At 42.0% G+C, this 20695-nt stretch overlaps 3 protein-coding genes and 1 long non-coding RNA gene across 6 annotated transcripts in view; 3 read left to right on the top strand and 1 right to left on the bottom strand.

Moving 5' to 3' along the window:
* Positions 1 to 567, top strand: part of LOC120048303 (CD209 antigen-like protein C) — a 4781-nt gene extending 4214 nt beyond the window's left edge. For both annotated transcript variants that reach the window (XM_038994166.1, XM_038994165.1), the window contains one exon: positions 1 to 567. This exon is cut by the window's left edge and continues 246 nt beyond it. The gene's annotated coding sequence lies outside the window, so the exon portion shown is untranslated.
* Positions 568 to 8345: 7778 nt separating this feature from the next.
* On the top strand, positions 8346 to 10545 carry LOC120048301. The gene is made up of 4 exons (XR_005477000.1): positions 8346 to 8476; positions 9473 to 9579; positions 9706 to 9755; positions 10157 to 10545. It is a non-coding gene; the product is annotated as an uncharacterized LOC120048301 (long non-coding RNA).
* A 1605-nt stretch (positions 10546 to 12150) lies between these two features.
* On the bottom strand, positions 12151 to 15050 carry LOC120048300 (CD209 antigen-like protein E). The gene is made up of 5 exons (XM_038994162.1): positions 14913 to 15050; positions 14273 to 14521; positions 13611 to 13768; positions 13323 to 13444; positions 12151 to 12511 (listed from the first exon to the last, which is right to left on the bottom strand). The coding sequence occupies exons 1-5, from the start codon at positions 14935 to 14937 to the stop codon at positions 12343 to 12345; spliced, it is 723 nt and encodes a 240-aa protein (XP_038850090.1). The 5' UTR covers positions 14938 to 15050; the 3' UTR covers positions 12151 to 12342.
* Positions 15051 to 15699: 649 nt separating this feature from the next.
* Positions 15700 to 20483, top strand: LOC120048299 (CD209 antigen-like protein C). 2 transcript variants are annotated; one of them, XM_038994160.1, is made up of 6 exons: positions 15700 to 16158; positions 16771 to 16881; positions 18222 to 18374; positions 19003 to 19154; positions 19230 to 19351; positions 19671 to 20483. In XM_038994160.1, exons 1-6 carry the CDS (start codon positions 16074 to 16076, stop codon positions 19831 to 19833), a joined length of 786 nt encoding a protein of 261 aa, XP_038850088.1. In that variant the 5' UTR covers positions 15700 to 16073; the 3' UTR covers positions 19834 to 20483. The 2 variants fall into 2 exon arrangements, with proteins under 2 accessions (XP_038850088.1, XP_038850089.1); XM_038994161.1 differs by lacking the exon at positions 16771 to 16881 and having other exon boundaries at positions 15702 to 16158.
* Positions 20484 to 20695: the final 212 nt, after the last annotated feature.

Here is a 20695-nt window from a genome sequence, read left to right as displayed (position 1 = left end):
TTAAATAGCTTATCCTTTTTATGTCTTTCAAGCGATTTGAGATGTTTTAGTGCAATGAAAAGCGCTATAAAAGTGAAATGATTATTCTTACTGGAAACGTCAGAACTGGAAACTAAACTAGGTTATGGGTCAGATTTACTCAACTACACTGCCAAGTGTGCATATTACTTTGTATTTTTCAGAAACCATAAAACAAAACGGGACAGGAAAGGTTATGAGAAGGGCAAAGATATAGAATGACAAGAGGAGATAAAGATAGTTTTGTGGTATAGCTAGTTTCATGAAATGTTCATTCCCTACTCAAAATAATAGATGCAAACATTTAGCAAATCTGGCACCTTCTGCAAGGAGAATTTCAATGAATGCACTCAATTTAGTAAATCAGTTCTAATCAGCTCTAATCAACTCTGCTGCTTGCCAAACTGATTGCTGTGATACTTTTGAGCAATCTGAGTGCTTTTTTTTAACGTGTGTGACCTGTACATAAATCTCCAAAATATTCTGTGTTGCTGCACTAACCATGAAAATTAATTCCTGAGAGTCAATAAAACTGTATTTTCAAATGAATTACTCTTCCTCTGATGTCTCTTTCTGGTTTGTGTCTGGGTTTTTTCATTTTCATTTTACTGGAATATATTATTTTTTTATTGACTTTGGCGAACGTCTGTTGGTTTCTCCTGTGTCTTTGCTCATCCATTGTTTTATTGCTCAATGATGTAGCCTGAAAAAGGAATGGGTTTTCATGTTTTAATTTTTTACACATTTAAACACATTTATTTGCTGAAAGTATGTTTTTAATTGGTATTTCTAATCCAGAAATCGTATTTTAATTTCTTTAAGACAACATTGTTTCTTACATAATATTTTGCCTTGGTGTTGTACAACAGAGGGTGGGAGGAAGGGAAACTACCAGGCAGCTGGAAGGAAGCAGTAGTGGTACCAATCAGGAAGCCAGGGAAGGACCCAACTAGGCCAACAAACTATCGGCCAACTACATACATCACATGTATGTAAGATTATGGAACGTTTAATTACGGAGAGGCTAACTTACTTCCTGGAGATCAGGGGGCTATTATCGCCACATTAGAGTGGGTTCAGGAAGAGTAGGGGAAATATGGACCCAGTGCTCTGCTTAGTAGCAGAGGTCAGGAAGGCTCAGGTGAACAAGGAGACTGTTGTAGTTGCAGGGGTTGTTAATAGAAATTGATATTATTGGGGGAGGAGGAAGAACGTACAACTGGATAAAGGAATTCCTGTTTGGTGAGCGTGAGGAAGTCTCTATCAGGCAGCTACCTGGTGGATAACGATACACCGCAGGGGAGCGTGAGTAGTCCTCTGTTGTTCTCAATCAAAATCAATGATGTTTACTCTCCGGTACGGCCGGATAATGGTAGGTCGTTATTTAGAGATGATGGGGCCTTATGAAAGATGGGAAGAAATGTGCCATACACAGTCAGGAAGGTACAGGAAGCAATTGATGAGGTAGAGTGGTGGCCGTAGGATCGGACCCTTTTTCCCCAATTTTCGCCTAAAACGACATAGCCAAATCTAACTGCCTGTAGCAAGGATATGCATATTCTTGGTACCATTTGAAAGGAAACACTTTGAAGTTTGTGGAAATGTGAAAGGAATGTAGGAGAATACAACACATTAGATCTAGTAAAAGATAATACAAAGAAAAAAACAACCGTTTAATTTTTTTTGTTGTACCATCATCTTTGAAATGCAAGAGAAAGGCCATAATGTATTATTCCAGCCCAAGTGCAATTGAGATTTTGGCCACTAGATGGCAGCAGTGTATGTGCAAAGTTTTAGACTGATCCAATGAACCATTGTATTTCTGTTCAAAATGTTGTATCAAGACTGCACAAATGTGCCTAATTTGTATATGAATAACTTTTCATGTTCAAAACTGTGCACTCTCCTCAAACAATAGCATGGCATTATTTTACTGTAATAGCTACTGTAAATTGGACAGTGCAAATCAAATCAAAATGCAGATAGCCCGGTTAGCCAATGTGCGGGAGCACTGGTTGGTCGGGCCAATTTAGGTAGTATGTACATGAACGTATAGTTAAAGTGACTATGCATATATGATAAACAGAGAGTAGCAGCAGCGTAAAAGAGGGGTCGGGGGGGGGGGGGGGGGGGGGGGCACACAATGCAAATAGTCCGGGTAACCATTTGGTTACCTGTTCAGGAGTCTTATGGCTTGGTGGTAAAAACTGTTGAGAAGCCTTTTTTCCTGGACTTGGCACTCCTGTACTGCAGTTAGATTAACAAGAATTTAAGCTTTCTGCCAATATCAGATATGTATATGTCCTGGGAAATTTTCTTGTTACTTACAACCTCATGCTAATCGCATTAGCCTATGTTAGCCCAACCGTCCCGCAGGGGACCCACCGATCCTGAATACGTTTTTAATTGTGGTGATTCAGGTTCTCTGTAGAGAAAACTCAGACAGTGTTTAATTTTGCTAGGAGGAAGGTGGGAGACAAGGTATGCTTGAGGTTATATGGGAGAAACTTGGAGAGGGTGGGGGCCTTCAGGGTCCTTGGGGTATACTTTGACACTTGACTCAACCTGGGCAGAACACATTGAGAGAGTGGTGTGAAAGTGTAAGAAGGTGCAAAATGTGATGCGCAGTCTGATGGGGAAGGAGTGGGGGCAGGGCATTCCTCATTGAGGAATCAGAAATACAGTGTAGACATTGTTAATGTTGTAAATTACTATTGTAGCTGGAAAAGGCATATTTTTAATGGAATATCTACATACAGAGGCCCATTATCGTAAAGAGGCCCATTACAGAGGCCCATTATCAGCAACCATCACTCCTGTGTTCAAATGGCACGTTGTGTTAGCTAATCCAAGTTCATCATTTTAAAAGGCTAATTGATCATTAGAAAATCCTTTTGCAATTATGTTAGCACAGCTGAAAACTGTTGTGCTGATTAAAGAAGCAATAAAACTGGCCGTTAGACTAGTTGAATATCTGGGGCATCAGCATTTGTTGTTTCGATTACAGGCTCCAAATGGCCAGAAACAAGGAACTTTCTTCGGAAACTTGTCAGTCTATTCTTGTTATGAGAAATGAAGGCTATTCCATGTGAGAAATTGCCAAGAAAGTGAAGATCTTGTACTAGGCTGTACACTACTCCCTTCACAGAACAGCGCAAACTGGCTCTAACCAGAATAGAAAGAGGAGTGGGAGGACCCGGTGCACACCTGAGCAAGAGGACAAGTACATTAGGGTGTCTAGTTTGAGAAACAGACGCCTCACAAGTCCTCAACTGGCAGCTTCATTAAATAGTACCCGCAAAACACCAGTCTCAACATCAACAGTGAAGAGGTGACTCCGGGATACTGGCCTTCTAGGCAGAGTTGCAAAGAAAAAGACATATCTCAGACTGGCCAATGAAAATAAAAGATTAAGATGGGCAAAAGAACACAAACACTGGAGAGAGGAACTCTGCCAGGAAGGCCAGCATCCCGGAGTCGCCTCTTCACTGTTGAAGTTAAGACTGGTGTTCCCGCCCTCCTCGACACCTACAGCACCCGATGCCATAGGAAGGCCAAAAAGATCATCAAGGACATCAACCACCCGAGCTACTGCCTGTTCACCCCGCTATCATCCAGAAGGTAAGGTCAGTACAGGTGCATCAAAACTGGGACAGGGAGACTGAAAAACAGCTTCCATCTCAAGGCCATCAGACTGCTAAACAGCCATCACTAGCACATCAGAGGCGGCTGCCTATAGACATAAATTAGGAATCACTGGCCACTTTTAGAAATGGATCACTGGCCACTTTAATAATGTTCCGTATCTAGCATTTCTCATCTCATATGTTTAAACTGCACTCCACACTATTCTACGGTATCTTAGTTACTTTTAATTCTGTTTACATATTGCATCACCCATTTCATATGTATATACCCTATTGTATTCTATACTACACCACTGACTGTTAAACAGCCATTTCCTGCACATCAGAGGCTGCTGCCTATAGACATAGACTAGGATTGACTGGCCACTTCAAGGAAATTAAACACTAGCCACTTTAATAATGTCTCCCTATCTTGCGTTAGTCATCTCATATGTATATGCTGTATTCTATACTATATCACTGTATCTTAGTCCAATGCCGCTCTGACGTATATGTATATATTCTTAATCCATTCCTTACTTAGATGTACGTGTATTTTGGGTAGATGTTGTGAAACTGTTAGATATCACTTGTTAGATATTACTGCACTGTCGGAGCTAGAAGCACAAGCATTTCGCTACACCCGCTACATCTGCTAAACACGTGTATGTGTATGTGACCAATAAATTTGATTTGAGTATAGTGTATGGTTCGGCAGCCCAGACCTCATTGGAAAGGATAGATGTCATACAGGGGTGAGGACTCAGAATATGTATTGGGGCGTTTCGGACCTCCCCAGTGGCTGCACTACAGGTGGAGATGGGGGATATGCCATTGCAGATTAGGAGACCGCAGCTGGCAATAAATTATTGGGTCAGCCTACAGGGACATGGGGTGTCTCATCCTGCGAAAGGGATTTCACAGGCATGCTGGGAACATGAGCGAATACAGAACACGAGCTTTGGGTGGGCAATAACCAGGCAAAGGAGATGGGACTGTACAGAAGGGAGTTTAGTCCAACGTTAGCTGTTCCTGTAAATCCACCATGGCTACTCCGCTCTCCAGTAGTTGATCTAGAAGTGTTTGGAGAGACTAGACAAGACCTGCTTTATGAGGTACAACAAACCATGGCAGGATTAGAAAAATGGGTAAACAGATACGACTTACTTGGGTCCCAGCCCATGTGGCGGTGGAAGGGAACGAGGCAGTTGATGTTACGGCTAAACAAACACTTGTAGTTGGGATGTTGATGTTGTAGTTTTAATGAGCAAAGCATAGGCAAAAAGCCTGATATGGACAGGTGATGGTGCAGAGATGGCAGGAGCAGTGGAATAGAGATACTAAGGGCAGGCATTTATTTCAAGTACAGTAGGAAAGTCAGGGAGGGGAGGACGGCAGGAAGGGACAGGAGAGAGGAGGCAATTTTTTTACAATATTAAGGGTGGGACACAGCCGGTTGAATAAGACCTTAAATGTGATAGGAAAGCATTCAACAGGAAATGTGATTATTGCCAGGAAACAGAGACCGTGGAGCATGTATTGCTACAGTGTGGGTAGTATCAGAGGGAATGAGAGAGGCTGAGATCTAGTGTGAAGGAAAAGGGTATTAGTTTAAATAGTATATTGAGTAGAACGTCATTAGATATAGTCTCAAATAATTGGTTATCTATTTAGTTTCTCCCTATCTCTTGGCCCACACTCCAGTACAGTAGGTGGCGGTAATGCACAATAACGTTCGATGTCAATCGCCGATAATCCACATCGAGAAGATAATATTTTGCCACAAGATGGCACTATTTAAAAGCAACCATCTGGTCCGCTCAGTCCATTGTCAGTCAAGACAAACACTCCCCTCCTCCTTTTCACGTTTCGTCCAATGAGCAGTGATGTTCTCCTTTGTTGTCAAACGTGCGCTGACGCGGAACTGAGCGATTCGGGGGACAGGCTATCAACTTGAGTTTGCTTACCAATAAGGTTATTTGTTGCTTTTATTTTCTTTGAACATATTTGTAAACTAGTTTTTTAAATAAAGGTAATCGCACGGTTGCCCTTGCACCACTTAGCTACGTTAGAGTTGAGTGGGTAGATAACCGAAAAAAACAGGAAAGAGGCCTAACGTTACCGCTTTACAGTCATGTAGTGGTAACTTTAGCAGCAGCTAGCATGACTCCTCATAGTCATACTGTAGTAAGCTAGCTCTTATGTGCTAGTTTTGCTACAGCATTTGGTCAAACTTTAGCAATCTGTTTAGTTTGTGCTCCTTTGGGCCCGTTTTAAGTAGCATTTCTCTTGAAAATTTGCCATAAAGAGCTAGTGAACTAACGTTAGCTCGCTTCTAAGCTAGCATGCAATCGGTTGTTCATGACTGTGACGTTAGCTAACATTAGTATTAGTCAGAAAATCGGTCCCTGCCCTGGGACTCAGCATTGAATAAGCTTGACTCAAAACACTCCACACTAGGGCCAAGTTTAGTAGGTCGAACGATGCAGATAGAATTGATCTGACATGATTCCTTATTTTACCATGTCAGTCAATATTTTACACAGCATTGTGCCCTACTGAATGTGCCCAGGTTAGCCTATAGTAGCCGACTAGTTGAGGGTAACGTTGATTGGCTACCTAAATAGTTACATTGTGAAATAGTAGCCAAGTGTCCAAAGTCATGATTATCTGACAATGGCATGGAGTGTCCTAGTGCCCAGCCTAGGAAGGTTATTACAATGTAGCTAGCTAGGCTATTTGTAAGTACTGCTGTGTCTTCCTATTATTCTCACCAAATAGCACAGCATATCAAATACAAATAGGTTAGATCTCAAATAATACATTCTCAGTGCTTTTAGTAGGGCCAATTTCCATATTAAGCAAATTCCCATTTAATTATGTAAAAGAATAATCTGTGTCTCTGACTAGCTTTGACCAGAAGGGTGATTTTCAAAACACTTGCCTACACATCAGTTTATGAGAGTGAAAATTGAATTACTGACTTGGAGTCTTGCCACAAGGGCTATTCATATGATTGTTTTTGTTAGACAGAGCTACAGGCATACATTAATAAAGTATTAAAGTTGTCTTGCTATTAAAAAAAAGCTGTTCAGCCTCTCAAATGTAAGATATGCAGTATTAACTCTTCATTGAAAGCCAACTATTTTATTCAAGACATTCTGTCTCTTTTTTTCCTTTCCTCTCTTCCCCCTTTCTCTCACGCTCTTGCATTATCTGTTATTACTTCTCTTATCCTCATTTTGTCTTTCTCCTACTCACTTCCTGTTTGCCTTCTGTCTTTTTAGCTCATACTCTCACCTGCACACTCTCTCTCACTCTCTGTCCGCTCTCTCTCTCGCTCTCTCTCTCTCTCAGATGGAGGTAGAGCAGCTCCTCTCTCTCTCCGGCCCGGCGTTTGGCCCAGGCCATAAGTTCTCTGCTGGAGACACCAGGCCTCTACGTGTTCTCAGAACATCCTTGAGTTGCCCAACGTCAGAGAGGTAACACACACTCACATGTAAGCACACCCACAAACAAGCACACCGTCACAGCCATTCTCAAGGCACAGCTCTCACTGGAGGTGGTATAGCTAAAGACCATAACAAGCCCCCTCTATCTGCCCCCCCCCCCCCCCCCCCCCACCCCCCCGTCTACTCTACCCCAAGCTGGAGACAGGCCCGCACGCACCAGTGTTTCAGCTACTCAACCTCTTCGCCTATGGAACCTACTGTGACTATAAGGTATGATAGTGGCAGGCAGCGCTGCTGTGTAAAGAAGTCATCTAATATCCCTGGAGCTGTTTTATTATTAGCAGTATTTCTCTCCCTGCCAATCGGCCCTGCAGGCCAGGCTTCTCATCACTGTTGTAGGTTGTCACAGCCCCCTGTAATTTACAGAGTCAACCACAATACTTTATTTTGATCCTATACGAGGAGCCAAGTGACAATGTTTGGCACGGGCAGAGGTTGCGTCCCCAATAACCTCTCCTTTCTCTAGAAGTATGCACTTGTTCACTTTCCTTTGTGGATTTGGAATTAAATAACGGGTATATGGAAACTCCCTCTAGCATTCCTGGTGAAAAAATGGGTTCCCAGAAATTCTGGTTGGAAAAAATGGGGGTCCCTGTTGAAACAGTTGACTTCCATTGCTCTAGCCTGCCAACACCAATCCAATTGCTTTTACATTTGTGGGAATAGTGACACTTCAGGAGGAAGGAGAAGATTATTGGAACTCAACCAGGGACAGACTACTCTCAGGCATTTTGTTAGACATTCATATTGGTTGTAATTGTTTGCATTGTCACAAACTGCCAAATGAAATCCTGAATATCCTTTGAAATACACGAATATGTAAAGGACTTGTCATTTCTTTAGCAACACATTTAGTAACAAGACTTAATAAGAGACGAGCAAAACGGAAGAGAGAAATCCAAATCTTGTTATGTCAACACATCTTATTCACTTTCATAGTGCTTTTTAGAATTGCAAAATGGAGCACAGAGGAAAAACTGTCAATACTCAAAGTTTTTTTTTTTTAAAGCAACCACATATGCAGGCACACACACACTCAAATGACTTTTTCGTTGTATTCCCTTGTGGAATTTAAAAGGCAGCAGCAGTTTGCCTGGACAGAGCCTGTAACCCTGTGTTTGTAATGACGTGTCCCTGTTATGAAAGGTCCCTGTTATGATGTGTCCCTTTCTGTTGCTCTCTCGCTGTCTGTTTCTTTTCCTTGTCTGTTTGTGGTATGCTATTCTTTCAGAGAGGGCAGCCTCTCTCCCAGAGTTGACCCCAGCCCAGAGGAACAAACTCCGTCACCTCTCCATCATCAGTCTGGCATCCAATCTCAAGGTAGAGTACCACCCATTCATCTGGTTTTAAATTCCTTACTCTGCTAGCTTTAGTATGCTCAATGTGGGTCACTCACATTATAATTATGGAAATAGTTGACAATGATATGTAATATAACGATAGCCATCATCCGTTTGCCATTTAATCTGAAGGTAACGCTCTCTGGACTTACCTTGTCTAGTTTTTTCTGTTTATTTTGTTATTAAAGAATTGCAGGTCAAATAATAATTTTGTGCCGTATTCCATGGACTCTAATCGCCTACCTACAATTGTAGTCCTAACAATACTCAGCAAGCTTCAGTACAAAAATAGCAAGTCATTCGCTCAACTTTGATTTGAATGATATGCTCAAGTGTGGTTACGAGGACAACTTGCTTTGTAACTTTGACACATTAACAAGGTAAATGACTCTGTGTTGTGAAGGACTTTATTAAGAGTCTGTCTGTGATGTGATCTAACTTTATTGATATCACATAGATGAGAATGACAAGCAGCTTGAGATTTAAATCATTGAGATACTGTGTTAAGTATCCTGTCCTTTCTTCGTTGAGCTCGCTGTCTCTTTATGTATTCGTGCTCTCTGTAGTCTATCATCTAACTCTAAGATTGGCTCTCTCGCCACCCCATTTCATATTTTTCTCCCTCTCCCGTCTCTCTTTCTACCTTGCTTTATGCCCATCTCTCATTCTCTCCACTCTCCCTAATAAATCATTTATTGATTCATTCTCTCTTTCTCTATTACTCTCCCTTCTCCCTCTCCCCCATTTCTCGTCTCTGTCCTTCTCTTTCCGTCTTATTTTTTGTATATTGTCATAGTATAAGTGTGCCACATTGAATGTCTGTATGGGCACACTTTAACGCAAAGATTCAACCCATTAAAATGTTATATCGTTATATCTCTGAGCGATGTTATATTGGTTCCCGGGGTCATTTCATGTTTTCATGTGTTTTCATTCTTTCTGATTCTATTTCTCTTGATGTTGTTCTGACGGACAGAGCGAGTCCCCATGGACGTGTGGCTGTTCGTCACCATCTGTGCCGCAGCCGTCATCTTCGTCCTCCTCCTCATCCTCACTGTCATCCTCATCCGACGCCACAGACAGGTACAGTTTGGTGATTTAATCAGATATTTATTTTAGCTTAAAAATGTACTCACTATCTCTTACATTTTGCTGTGTCTTGTTGGTAGTGTACTGAGCTTTCATGTGTGTGTTTCTGTCGGTTTTCAGCGGGTGATGATGCCCAGACGTGGCAAACGCAGATTCTGCAACTGCAAAGAGTGAGTGTAATTTCCTGCGAACACCACGCTCGCGCGCTCACACACTCACACACACACACACACACACACACACCACACACACACACACACACACACACACACACACACACACACAAAGTCTGTATATTGGCCTTGAATGTGCAGAGTTGTTCAAGGTGACGCGTGTCACACACACACACACACACACACACACACACACAAAAAGTCTGTATATTGGCCTTGAATGTGCAGAGTTGTTCAAGGTGACGCGTGTTCAAGGTAGAAGCCCTAAACTTTTTTGCCTCTCTTGCCAACTACATTTTTTGTTGCCTTGGGCTATCTGTTGCACCTCCCATATTTGAGGAAATACTGTGTGAGAATGGTATTTACAGTGCGAACCATTCTGTTTTCCTCTGTTACAGCCCCAAACCAAAAGGATTCTACAGAAACTAGTGATATCGTACAGATCGGAATCCCTGTCAATGGACAATGTGTCTACTATTTTGTCTTAGCTATTCTATTCTGATAAAAAAGAAAAACCAAAAGGACAAAAGAAGCAAGAAAGAAGAGGTTTTCATGTGATATTTGATAATAGATTTCACAAGTGTATATTGTCATGCTTTATGACCTATGATTGAGCTACAATTGAACAAATACTGTATATAAATATGTATAGCTACTGTCACTTTTGTATTACTGTACACTGAGCTTACAAAACATTAAGAACACGTGCTCTTTCCATGACATAGACTGACCAGGTGAATCCAGGTGAAAGCTATGATCCCTTATTGATGTCACTTGTTAAATCCACAATGGGTTGTGTACGTGTGCCATTCAGATGCTGAATGGGCAAGACACAAAATGTAAGTGTCTTTGAACGGGGTACTGGTAGTAAGTGCCAGGCGCACCGGTTTGTGTCAAGAACTGCAACACTCCTGGGTTTTTCACGGTCAAACAGTTTCCTGTGTGTATCGTAGTGGAGGCTCCTCAGAGGAGGAAGGAGAGGACCATCCTCCTGAGTGTATATTGAAACATAATTTAAAAAAATCCTTTTTAGATAAAACTATACTAAATATATTCATGTCAATAAATAGTTGATTAAAACACACTGTTCTGAAAGGAAGGTCTACAGTAGCCTCAGAAGCACTATGTAGGTTAGCACCATGGTGTAGCCGGAGGACAGCTAGCTTCTGTCTTCCTAGCTTTGTTTTTTTTTTCTGGTCACAGACATCTGATGTGTTGTGCACTGAAGTCCACAAGCAAAGGGAGGAGAGCGCGTAGATAGTCCCGAGAAGGAGTTATATATATATACAACGCGCAGAGTGATCATGCTGTTTTTATGTGGCTGCTATGAAAGTGAACTGTGTTTGCGTGTGATCAGGGGAGTATTCATTCCGTTGATTCTGTTGAAAAACGTTTCTTAAATGAAAGCAAACAGAACGAAACGGGGATAAACATACTTGAATTCGTCCAATAGAAACTCTCATTTGCAACTGTTGGACTAATGATTACACCTTAGATCAGCTAGATGCAGGCAAGAGTGTGCAAGGCAGTATTGAATGTGCCACTGTCTGTCACCTTGATTAACAAAAATGATCTCGAGCTGTTGTAGCAACCTCATGATGGGTACAGGGAAAATTTGAGGATCATGTAGTAGCCTAAACCTATCAATGTTACATTGAACTGGGTGAATGGAATATGAATGACAGTCATCCAATATGCTGTAATAGAAATTAGGCCATGTTCATAAAAAAGAATCATCCTCCCTCATCTTAAACGGCACCGACCGCCACTGATATCAAGAATGGTCCACCACCCAAAGGACATCCAGCCAAACTGTTGGAATCATTGGAGTCAACATGGGCCAGCATCCCTGTGGAGCGCTTTTCGACACCTTGTAGAGTCCATGTCACGACAAGTTGAGGCTGTTCTGACGGGGGTGCAACTCAATACTAGGAAGGCGTTCCAAACTTTTTGGTATACTCAGTGGATATTGCATAGCACTCTGTTTTAGAGTCCATTATTTACCGAATATTTTATTAAGAGAATGGGATAGCATCTTAATATTATAGTTTCTTACGGTTTCAGGTGGTGTGAGCAGACTGCTGCGTGATCAGGCTCGTTTCCAAAGTTCTGCTGAATTGTTTGAATTAGTAACAGAGAAAATACAGGGGTTATTGTTGTTGTGTTATAGGACTGTAAGATAAAAATGTTCGATTGTGTTTAAATGATTGAATTAAACAAGAGTAAAAAAACAAGCAGTGACTGAGGGGTGACTGATTGGCAGCTTTATTGAAATACCTTCAGTGGTGGGTAGACACCAACCAAGTAGATACCAACTGTCACTTCATTTGTTTTGACTGATTATACATACCGTGACTGGAATTCAATTAAATGCACGTTGTAGAAATGCACATTGCATTTGACTTTAAAAGGGAATTTACACTTTATTACCACTGCGTTTACACTGAATTTGATTTCCTAAAACATGGGGGAAATTGCATTTAAAATGCACATTGTCAACAGTGCAACCCTACAATGAGCCTTCTATTGAATCCCTGCCGCTCTAAGTTAATTTCATGGTCAGCGGTGTCTTTCACCCGCTGATTCAAGCGGACGTAATGGGTACGGCATCCATTTGACAGATGCGGCGGTAGGTGAAGTCACAGGGCACGTCGGACCAGGCATGAGTGTTACTCTCCAGGACCGCACAGTCCTCACCGTCAACCCCACCGGAGACGTTGTTATCAGGCTCCAAGCTGTACTGTTTCCAGAAGCTATAGGGGAAAGGGAGGTAGGGGGAGAGAAAATATGACGGGCAGGATGGAATTGAAGTCACAGAGAGGGAGAGAGATAAGACAGAAAAAAAAGTAAAAAGGAGCGGACAAATAGTGGAGAAAAAAGGTTTGAGCAACTGAGATATTTTGAGTCGATGTTGTACGTGTCATGTTGAGATTGTTGAATGGGTTGCAGACCCTACATACTGATAAAATAATTTAAATGTTGAAAGATAATGATTAAATAATTCCACTATGAAACCTTAGAATTGTATGAAATTGATTAGAATCATAAAAGTATAATCTGATGATGTGTGTAGTTTTAGTCAGAATTAGATGTAAACAATGTATCTGTATAGTGGGAAAACACATACTGTCTGAGCAAGGTGTAGCTTAGGGTTTGAACTTGTATGTATGTGCCGAAGAAAAAACCCCGAGAACAATTAAACTGTGTTTGAACCGACCTGGCTAGGCCTCTGAGAAACTTATGATAGGACAGGGAGTACTTCTCAAGGTTTCCCTAATCTCGGGGGAATGGAACTGTCGGCTGGGTAGTGATACACAGTGGTGAGAACTATGGAGAAGGATAAAACTCACCTACTGTTTGTGTGTATGTATGTGCGTAGGATACCTACTGTTTGTGTGGAAGTATGTGCGCAGCTATAAAATGGATGTCTTTGTATAATGGACTTCAGACTGTTCTCGTGAATAAACTGTACTATCTTTTTGCATAAGCTGAGTCTTTGACTTTTGTCAGAGCTATTGATTGTCAGTTATTATCATTGGGATAGAAAATTCTCGTGACACATACTTATTTGTGAGCGTTGTGTTGTCCACCCATCTCCAGTCCCCCTCCATCTCTCTGTCTGATAGGCCGATCCAGAAGTAGTTATTAAACCCACCAATCCTACTTGCCTCTTTTTCCAGGGCTTCCTATAAACAAACACGTGGTTACGATGAGAAGAGCACACACACACAAATGCACACACACACACACACACACGCACACACACACACACACACACACACACACACACACACACACACACACACACACACACACACACACACACACACACACACACACACAGTTTCTTACATGCACGTTCTTGCTGTGCAGGATGCTAAGGTGGCCGCCCATTGATGTACAATTGTCTCTGCTGCTCGGCCAGTCCATCTTGTCGTTACTGAAGTAGTAACATTTTTCATTTACCAGTACATGAAGCCATCCCTCAGGACACTCTTTGAAATTCACCACTATAAACCAGAATGAGAGAGAGGGAGAGAGAGAGAGAAAGAAAGAAAGACAGAAAGAGAGAAAAGGAGAGAGAGAGAGAGAGAGAAAGAAAGAGATTTGGATATAATTCTACCTTTGTACTGTATGATAGATTTAGTATTTACTATACCCAGCTGTGGGTTCATGTCCTGTGTCAAAGGTGGAATGTCCTTAGATTTATGAAAATGTTGCTGCAATACATTATGGAAATATTCAGAGAACTTGATAGATTGGGGAATGGTATTAGGGCCACTAATCACATGAACCTGACCATGTGACCTCCTGGCCCTGTCCTAACCATCTGGGAACATACAGTATACAGCATATTTGATGGGATACGTTTTAAACAAAGAAGCACTACCCACAATCACATAATGAGCAGTTATTTAGGAGATCAGTCATTTGTCCATCAGTGATTCTGTGCCTTCTGGTGGCAATGGAGTTATTTTCAAACACGTACATAGAGTTTTCTGGCTAGTGCTAACCTGTGGCAGAGCAGTTTTGTGCCAGGCTGTCATATTCATCACGTAGACGGCTGTAGCGACGCAGCACAGTACTCAGATTCAACCTCAGGGAGGCCAACTCTTCCTCAGGGGTCTCCACAGGTTGAGTGGCATTTGACAGGGGTTCTGCAGCTGCCTGATTGGTGCTGATGGATACCAAGAGGCCAATCAGCACAAGGAGGATGGTCTGACACGTCAGAAGTCCTGCCCACTTCTTCCCCCCCTGGGAACCTGATTGGATTGATCAAAGAGAGAGCTCAAGTTATATTATACAGTATACTGTACATGTCAGTCAGATGACAGTTTAACCTGACTAGAATTGAGGTGATAATTCATATTCCAGCAACAGTTCTACATACAGGATGTATTTTTATAAGTCATTTCAATTAACCTAAATATTGTAACAAAGTGACTTGCCCAAATTTGATACACACAAATATGAACACACACGCACACACACACATACGCACGCGCACATACGCACACACACACACACACACACACACACACACACACACACACACACACACACACACACACACACACACACACACACACACACACACACACACACACACACACACACACACACACAGTGGTGTAGACCGAAAGTGTATTTTACCTTGCTTAGAATGGTAGTTCTCCATGTTCCCTGTGTAATATCACTGGTACACGATCAGTTAACCGTTCATAAATCGAATGTGTCTCTCTTTCCACTCAGAGTTGGTGTTATATACCTACGCGGCGTGTGTTTGTGAGTGTAGGCAATTGGTTGACTTTGAGCGATCAAAGTTCTCTCTCTGTCACTAAACATGACCGTGCATTTTCATGAGGTTGACAGAGAGGTTTACAACAAAAGCATGACATTGCACTTTAAGCTGAATGCTCTGTAACAGCATGGGTTTACTTGTTTTGTTTTCACAAATGAGCAGCTGCGTCAAATCCACGTGTATATGCAAACACACACACACACACACACACACACACACACACACACACACACACACACACACACACACACACACACACACACACACACACACACACACACACACACACACACACACACACACACACACACATAAGGACATACACAGCATGCTGCCCAACCTCTTCCCGTAAGATGTCTAGTTGTTTAACTTGGCATGCTATCGTCCCCCCAGGCTCCAGTTCACTAGCACGTTACAGAGTCATTTTGGCCAGATTCTAACACACCAAATCACATAGAGAAACAGTCAAAGACGTTACTTCACAGCATGATTACGTTATTTCCTTAATCCAGTACTTTCCGTACAAACACACACAGTATGATGGACCCTCCTTCCAGTTCCCGCCAGACTCTTGTCTCAGTTCCAATTTCTTGAGAGTTTTTGTTCAAACACACACACACACACTGACACTCACACGCTCTCCTGCCTCATCCCCCTATCACACAGTCCTTCTGGACAGATTCAGCATTTATCCAAACAAAGAGAGAGAGAGCAAAAGGAGAGCGAGAGAGACAGAGACAGAGAGAGACCAAGAGTAAGCAGGTTTGATGCAATACTAAAAGAACTGCCAGTGAATTTCTGGAGGAAGAACAATAAATACTGATAAAACAATTTGATGGAACAGAATTGCGAAATCAACTCCCATCTCAGCTGTTTGGAATTACAAACTTATTTCCCAGCAGTGACTTTATTTACCGTTAGTTACAAAGTCGGGAGATTCTGCAATAGTTGGTATAAGTAAGTTAAACAGGGATTGTGGTGAGAAGAGCACGTGAAGAACTGAAACTTCAATCATGGAGGTAGAGAACTATACCAGTCTACACGAGTTTACTGAGGATATATCCTCCAGAGGAAACAAGCCTATCCTAAACAACCACAGTAAGTGTGTGTGTGTGTGTGTGTGTGTGCGTGTGCGTGCGTGCGTGCGTGTGTGTGCGGGTGCGTGTGCGTGTGCGTGTGTGTGTGTGTGTGCTAGCATGCGTACTAACGTACGTGCATAAGTGTGAGATTGACCATAACTCTAAGGACATGGTGTCTCTTTAGGGAATAGTCAGTGTGAGTTTTACAGACAGTCTTTCAGTTTATTGGCTATCATCTGTTCCTTTGGAATCCTTTAGAACAAATGATTTTAAATCTTTTTGAAGTGATTGTCACCTTTTTACAATGTTATGGTTCCATGTTAGCCCACTGTAAAATTGTAGGCAGTTGCAGATAGATTAGAGTGGTAATGTTCATAGTCAAAGGACTTGTCTGGGCAGGAAAAACTTCTGAAGCATGAAAGGTGAATGACAGATGAAAAAAAAAAGCCCTGTCACACTCGCACTTGTCTTTTCTTACTGGTACTGATTTGACAGATTAATGCTATTTTGAAGAAGGTTTGACTTGCAATGACTGTTATATGTGGTTATTTTTTGTACCTATAGTTAAATGCTAAATGACTCCAATGTAAATGTGTCACTCTTTGCATTGAGCTGTAATCTGTCCGATCAGGTGCCCAGGGGATGAAGAGGGGGTCAGAGTGTCTCAGAGGTCAGACCGCCCTCTTTGTGGTGATTGGTCTATTGGCCTCCATCTGTGCCAACATCGCTCTGAGCGTGCTCTGTGAGTTAACATCTCTCTCTCTCTGTATGTATGTCTCTTTTTCTCTCTCTCCAACCCAGCACCACCCCTCTCCCCCACTCTTCCTCGTCATGCCTTTTTTGGCATGCAGAATGGTAACGATAGTTGTGGCAGTTGTGCAATCCAAAAGGAACAAAAGTCCAGAACTGTGAAATTTGCTCCCTCCCAGGACTCTCAGTCTCTGGCAGCCCAGGCTGTTCAGTAGTTATAACAATCAATCAATCAATCAATCAAATGTATTTATAAAGCCCTTCTTACATGATGTCACAAAGTGCTGTACAGAAACCCAGCCTAAAACCCCAAACAGCAAGCAATGCAGGTGTAGAAGCACGGTGGCTAGGAGAAACTCTCTAGAAAGGCCAGAACCTAGGAAGAAACCGAGAGAGGAACCAGGCTATGAGGGGTGGCCAGTCCTCTTCTGGCTGTGCCAGGTGGAGATTATAACAGAACATGGCCAAGATGTTCAAATGTTCATAGATGACCAGCAGGGTCAAATAATAATAATCACAGTGGTGGTCAAGGGTGCAACAGGTCAGCACCTCAGGAGTAAATGTCAGTTGGCTTTTCATAGCCGATGATTCAGAGTATCTCTGCCGCTACTGCTGTCTCTAGAGAGTTGAAAACAGCAGGTCTGGGACAGGTAGCACGTCCGGTGAACAGGTCAGGGTTCCATAGCCGCAGGCAGAACAGTTGAAACTGGAGCAGCAGCACGGCCAGGTGGACTGGGGACAGCAAGGAGTCATCAGGCCAGGTAGTCCTGAGGCATGGTCCTAGGGCTCAGGTCCTTTGAGTGACTGAAAGAAAGAAAGAGAGAAAGAGAGAAAGAAAGGAAGAAAGAAAGAAGAAAGAAAGAAAGAATAAAGAAAGAAAGAAAGAAAGAAAGAAGAAAGAAGAAAGAAAGAAAGAAAGAAGAAAGAAAGAAAGAGAGAGAGAATTAGAGAGATCATACTTAAATTCACACAGGACACCGGATAAGACAGGAGAAATACTCCATATATAACAGACTGACCCTAGCCCCCCGACACCTAAACTACTGCAGCATAAATACTGGAGGCTGAGACAGGAGGGGTCATATATAACAAACTGACCCGAGCCCCCCGACACCTAAACTACTGCAGCATAAATACTGGAGGCTGAGACAGGAGGGGTCAGGACTGAAAGCATTCACAATTTTTAAAGAAACACCAATTTGTCCCAATCTGACCTCTCAATTTGGTCTCTATTCTGCTTTTTCATTCTCTTTCTCAATCTCTCTCTCTCTCTCTCTCTCTCTCTCTCTCTCTCTCTCTCTCTCTCTCTCTCTCTCTCTCTCTCTCTCTCAGTGTTTTCTCTCTCTCTCTCTCTCTTCTCTCTCAGTGTACCTAGTGTTCCCCTGGAGACAGCAGCTCTGACCCTGAAGCTGAACTCAGTTCGAGGACATTATGTCTATCTCTGTGATGACTACTCCAAACTGGCCCAGAGCTGCTCAAAGACAGGTAAAGGGGGGCTAAGTGTTATTCAGAGTGGATAGATACTTTAGACAACTGTCATTCACTATTACATTATTTCACATAAGAAATGGTACACTGTAAAGGGGTTGCCATGAAGTTAACAGTTACTAACAGGCATTTGTCAACTCTAGATTTTAAATTGATGCGGCACTACTACTACTACTACAGTTAAGTTGGTACAGCACTCTCACTAAAGGGTGAAACAGAAATAGAGCCAGAAACAACAATGCCATGCACCTACTAGTGGTCAAAAGGTTTTTGGTGCTCCAAGAATACAGTACAATACTGTATTCTGTGGGACAGAAATGCAGTACCATTCAAAATAGAGCAATTCTTTCCCCGCCCACAAAATGTTCCCACAATGCATCACAATTTACAGTATGCTGCAGTAAAACGTTTCACAGTATCATACTGTTGATAATACCCCAAAATGAACGTATAATTTACCGTTTTACTTTAAAGTGTACACCGTACAGTATTCATAAGACATTAATGACCCATGCATATTCACTCATCTGTCTCTCTTTGTCCTTTTCATCTTCCCCTCTTCATCTCTTTTACCTCTCTATTCCTGTTCTCCTCCTCTTGTCTTTCTCCTCTCCTCTCCTCACAGTAAGGAAGTGTAGGGAGTGTCCTGAGGACTGGATTCATGTAGATGAGAAATGTTACTCCTTCAGTAATGACAAGATGGACTGGCCGAGCAGCAGAGACAGTTGTACATCCCTGGGCAGCCACCTTACCATCCTGCACAGCAAAGAACAGCATGTAAGATAGTGTATGTGTGTGTGTATTTGTGTATGTGTATTCCCCTCGTTGTAACCATAACTGTTTGCTTGTAAGGACGCTCTGGAAAAAGAGGCCCGGAGGATTGGCGGGTTTGACTACCACTTCTGGATTGGCCTATCAGATATAGAGAAGGAAGGGGATTGGAGATGGGTGGACAACACAACACTGACAAATAAGTATGTGAATCCCATTTTAAATAATCCAATATCACATGTGTTATAATGAGAGGAGGCAAATAGTTACTTTTCTACACTGTCTCGTTCCCTTGCTCCCTTTCTCAATTTGTATTTTCCTTCTTCCTCTTCTTTCATTCTTTTCTCTTGTTTCCTCTTTTTCTACCCCTTTCCCTAACTGCCTCCCTCCTTTTGTTTTTGGCCTTTCTACTTCTCTCCCTCTCCCCTACCCTCTCTCTCTTTCTCTGCCTCCACCCTTCTGTCTCTCTGTCTCTCTCTCTATCTCTCTCTCTCCTTCCCTCTCTCTCTGTCTCTCTTTCAGGTATTGGAATGAGTATAGCTCTGAGCCTGACAATCATCAGTCAGGAGGATCACATGGGGAGGACTGTGCCACCCTGGACAGCCATTCGCAGACCTGGTTTGACGTACCGTGTGACCACATCTACAAACGCATTTGTCAGATGGATGCCATCCGGCTGGACTGAATCACAGGACTTCAACTAAGCCATGAATTTCCCAATTATCTAGATCTACCGTCCATGCATTCATGAATGATGGAAATGTTTTCTTAAATAGCTTATCCTTTTTATGTCTTTCAAGCGATTTGAGATGTTTTAGTGCAATGAAAAGCGCTATAAAAGTGAAATGATTATTCTTACTGGAAACGTCAGAACTGGAAACTAAACTAGGTTATGGGTCAGATTTACTCAACTACACTGCCAAGTGTGCATATTACTTTGTATTTTTCAGAAACCATAAAACAAAACGGGACAGGAAAGGTTATGAGAAGGGCAAAGATATAGAATGACAAGAGGAGATAAAGATAGTTTTGTGGTATAGCTAGTTTCATGAAATGTTCATTCCCTACTCAAAATAATAGATGCAAACATTTAGCAAATCTGGCACCTTCTGCAAGGAGAATTTCAATGAATGCACTCAATTTAGTAAATCAGTTCTAATCAGCTCTAATCAACTCTGCTGCTTGCCAAACTGATTGCTGTGATACTTTTGAGCAATCTGAGTGCTTTTTTTTAACGTGTGTGACCTGTACATAAATCTCCAAAATATTCTGTGTTGCTGCACTAACCATGAAAATTAATTCCTGAGAGTCAATAAAACTGTATTTTCAAATGAATTACTCTTCCTCTGATGTCTCTTTCTGGTTTGTGTCTGGGTTTTTTCATTTTCATTTTACTGGAATATATTATTTTTTTATTGACTTTGGCGAACGTCTGTTGGTTTCTCCTGTGTCTTTGCTCATCCATTGTTTTATTGCTCAATGATGTAGCCTGAAAAAGGAATGGGTTTTCATGTTTTAATTTTTTACACATTTAAACACATTTATTT

Source organism: Salvelinus namaycush, chromosome 5 (assembly GCF_016432855.1).
Source record: "Salvelinus namaycush isolate Seneca chromosome 5, SaNama_1.0, whole genome shotgun sequence".
NCBI lineage: Eukaryota > Metazoa > Chordata > Actinopteri > Salmoniformes > Salmonidae > Salvelinus > Salvelinus namaycush.
The sequence above is the reverse complement of the archived record's forward strand: the minus strand, read 5'-3'. Positions and strand labels throughout refer to the sequence as shown.

Coding starts and splice junctions, on each gene's coding strand:
- LOC120048300 (XM_038994162.1), bottom strand. CDS start 14,937: ATGGAGAACTACCATTCTAAGCAAG. Junction 13,445..13,610: donor TGCACAGCAAGAACGTGCAT/GTAAGAAACTGT, acceptor GTTTGTTTATAG/GAAGCCCTGGAAAAAGAGGC. Junction 12,512..13,322: donor AACACAACGCTCACAAATAA/GTATGTGTCACG, acceptor TTTCCCCTATAG/CTTCTGGAAACAGTACAGCT.
- LOC120048299 (XM_038994160.1), top strand. CDS start 16,074: ATGGAGGTAGAGAACTATACCAGTCTACACGAGTTTACTGAGGATATA. Junction 16,882..18,221: donor CATCGCTCTGAGCGTGCTCT/GTGAGTTAACAT, acceptor TCTCTCTCTCAG/TGTTTTCTCTCTCTCTCTCT. Junction 18,375..19,002: donor CCAGAGCTGCTCAAAGACAG/GTAAAGGGGGGC, acceptor CTCTCCTCACAG/TAAGGAAGTGTAGGGAGTGT.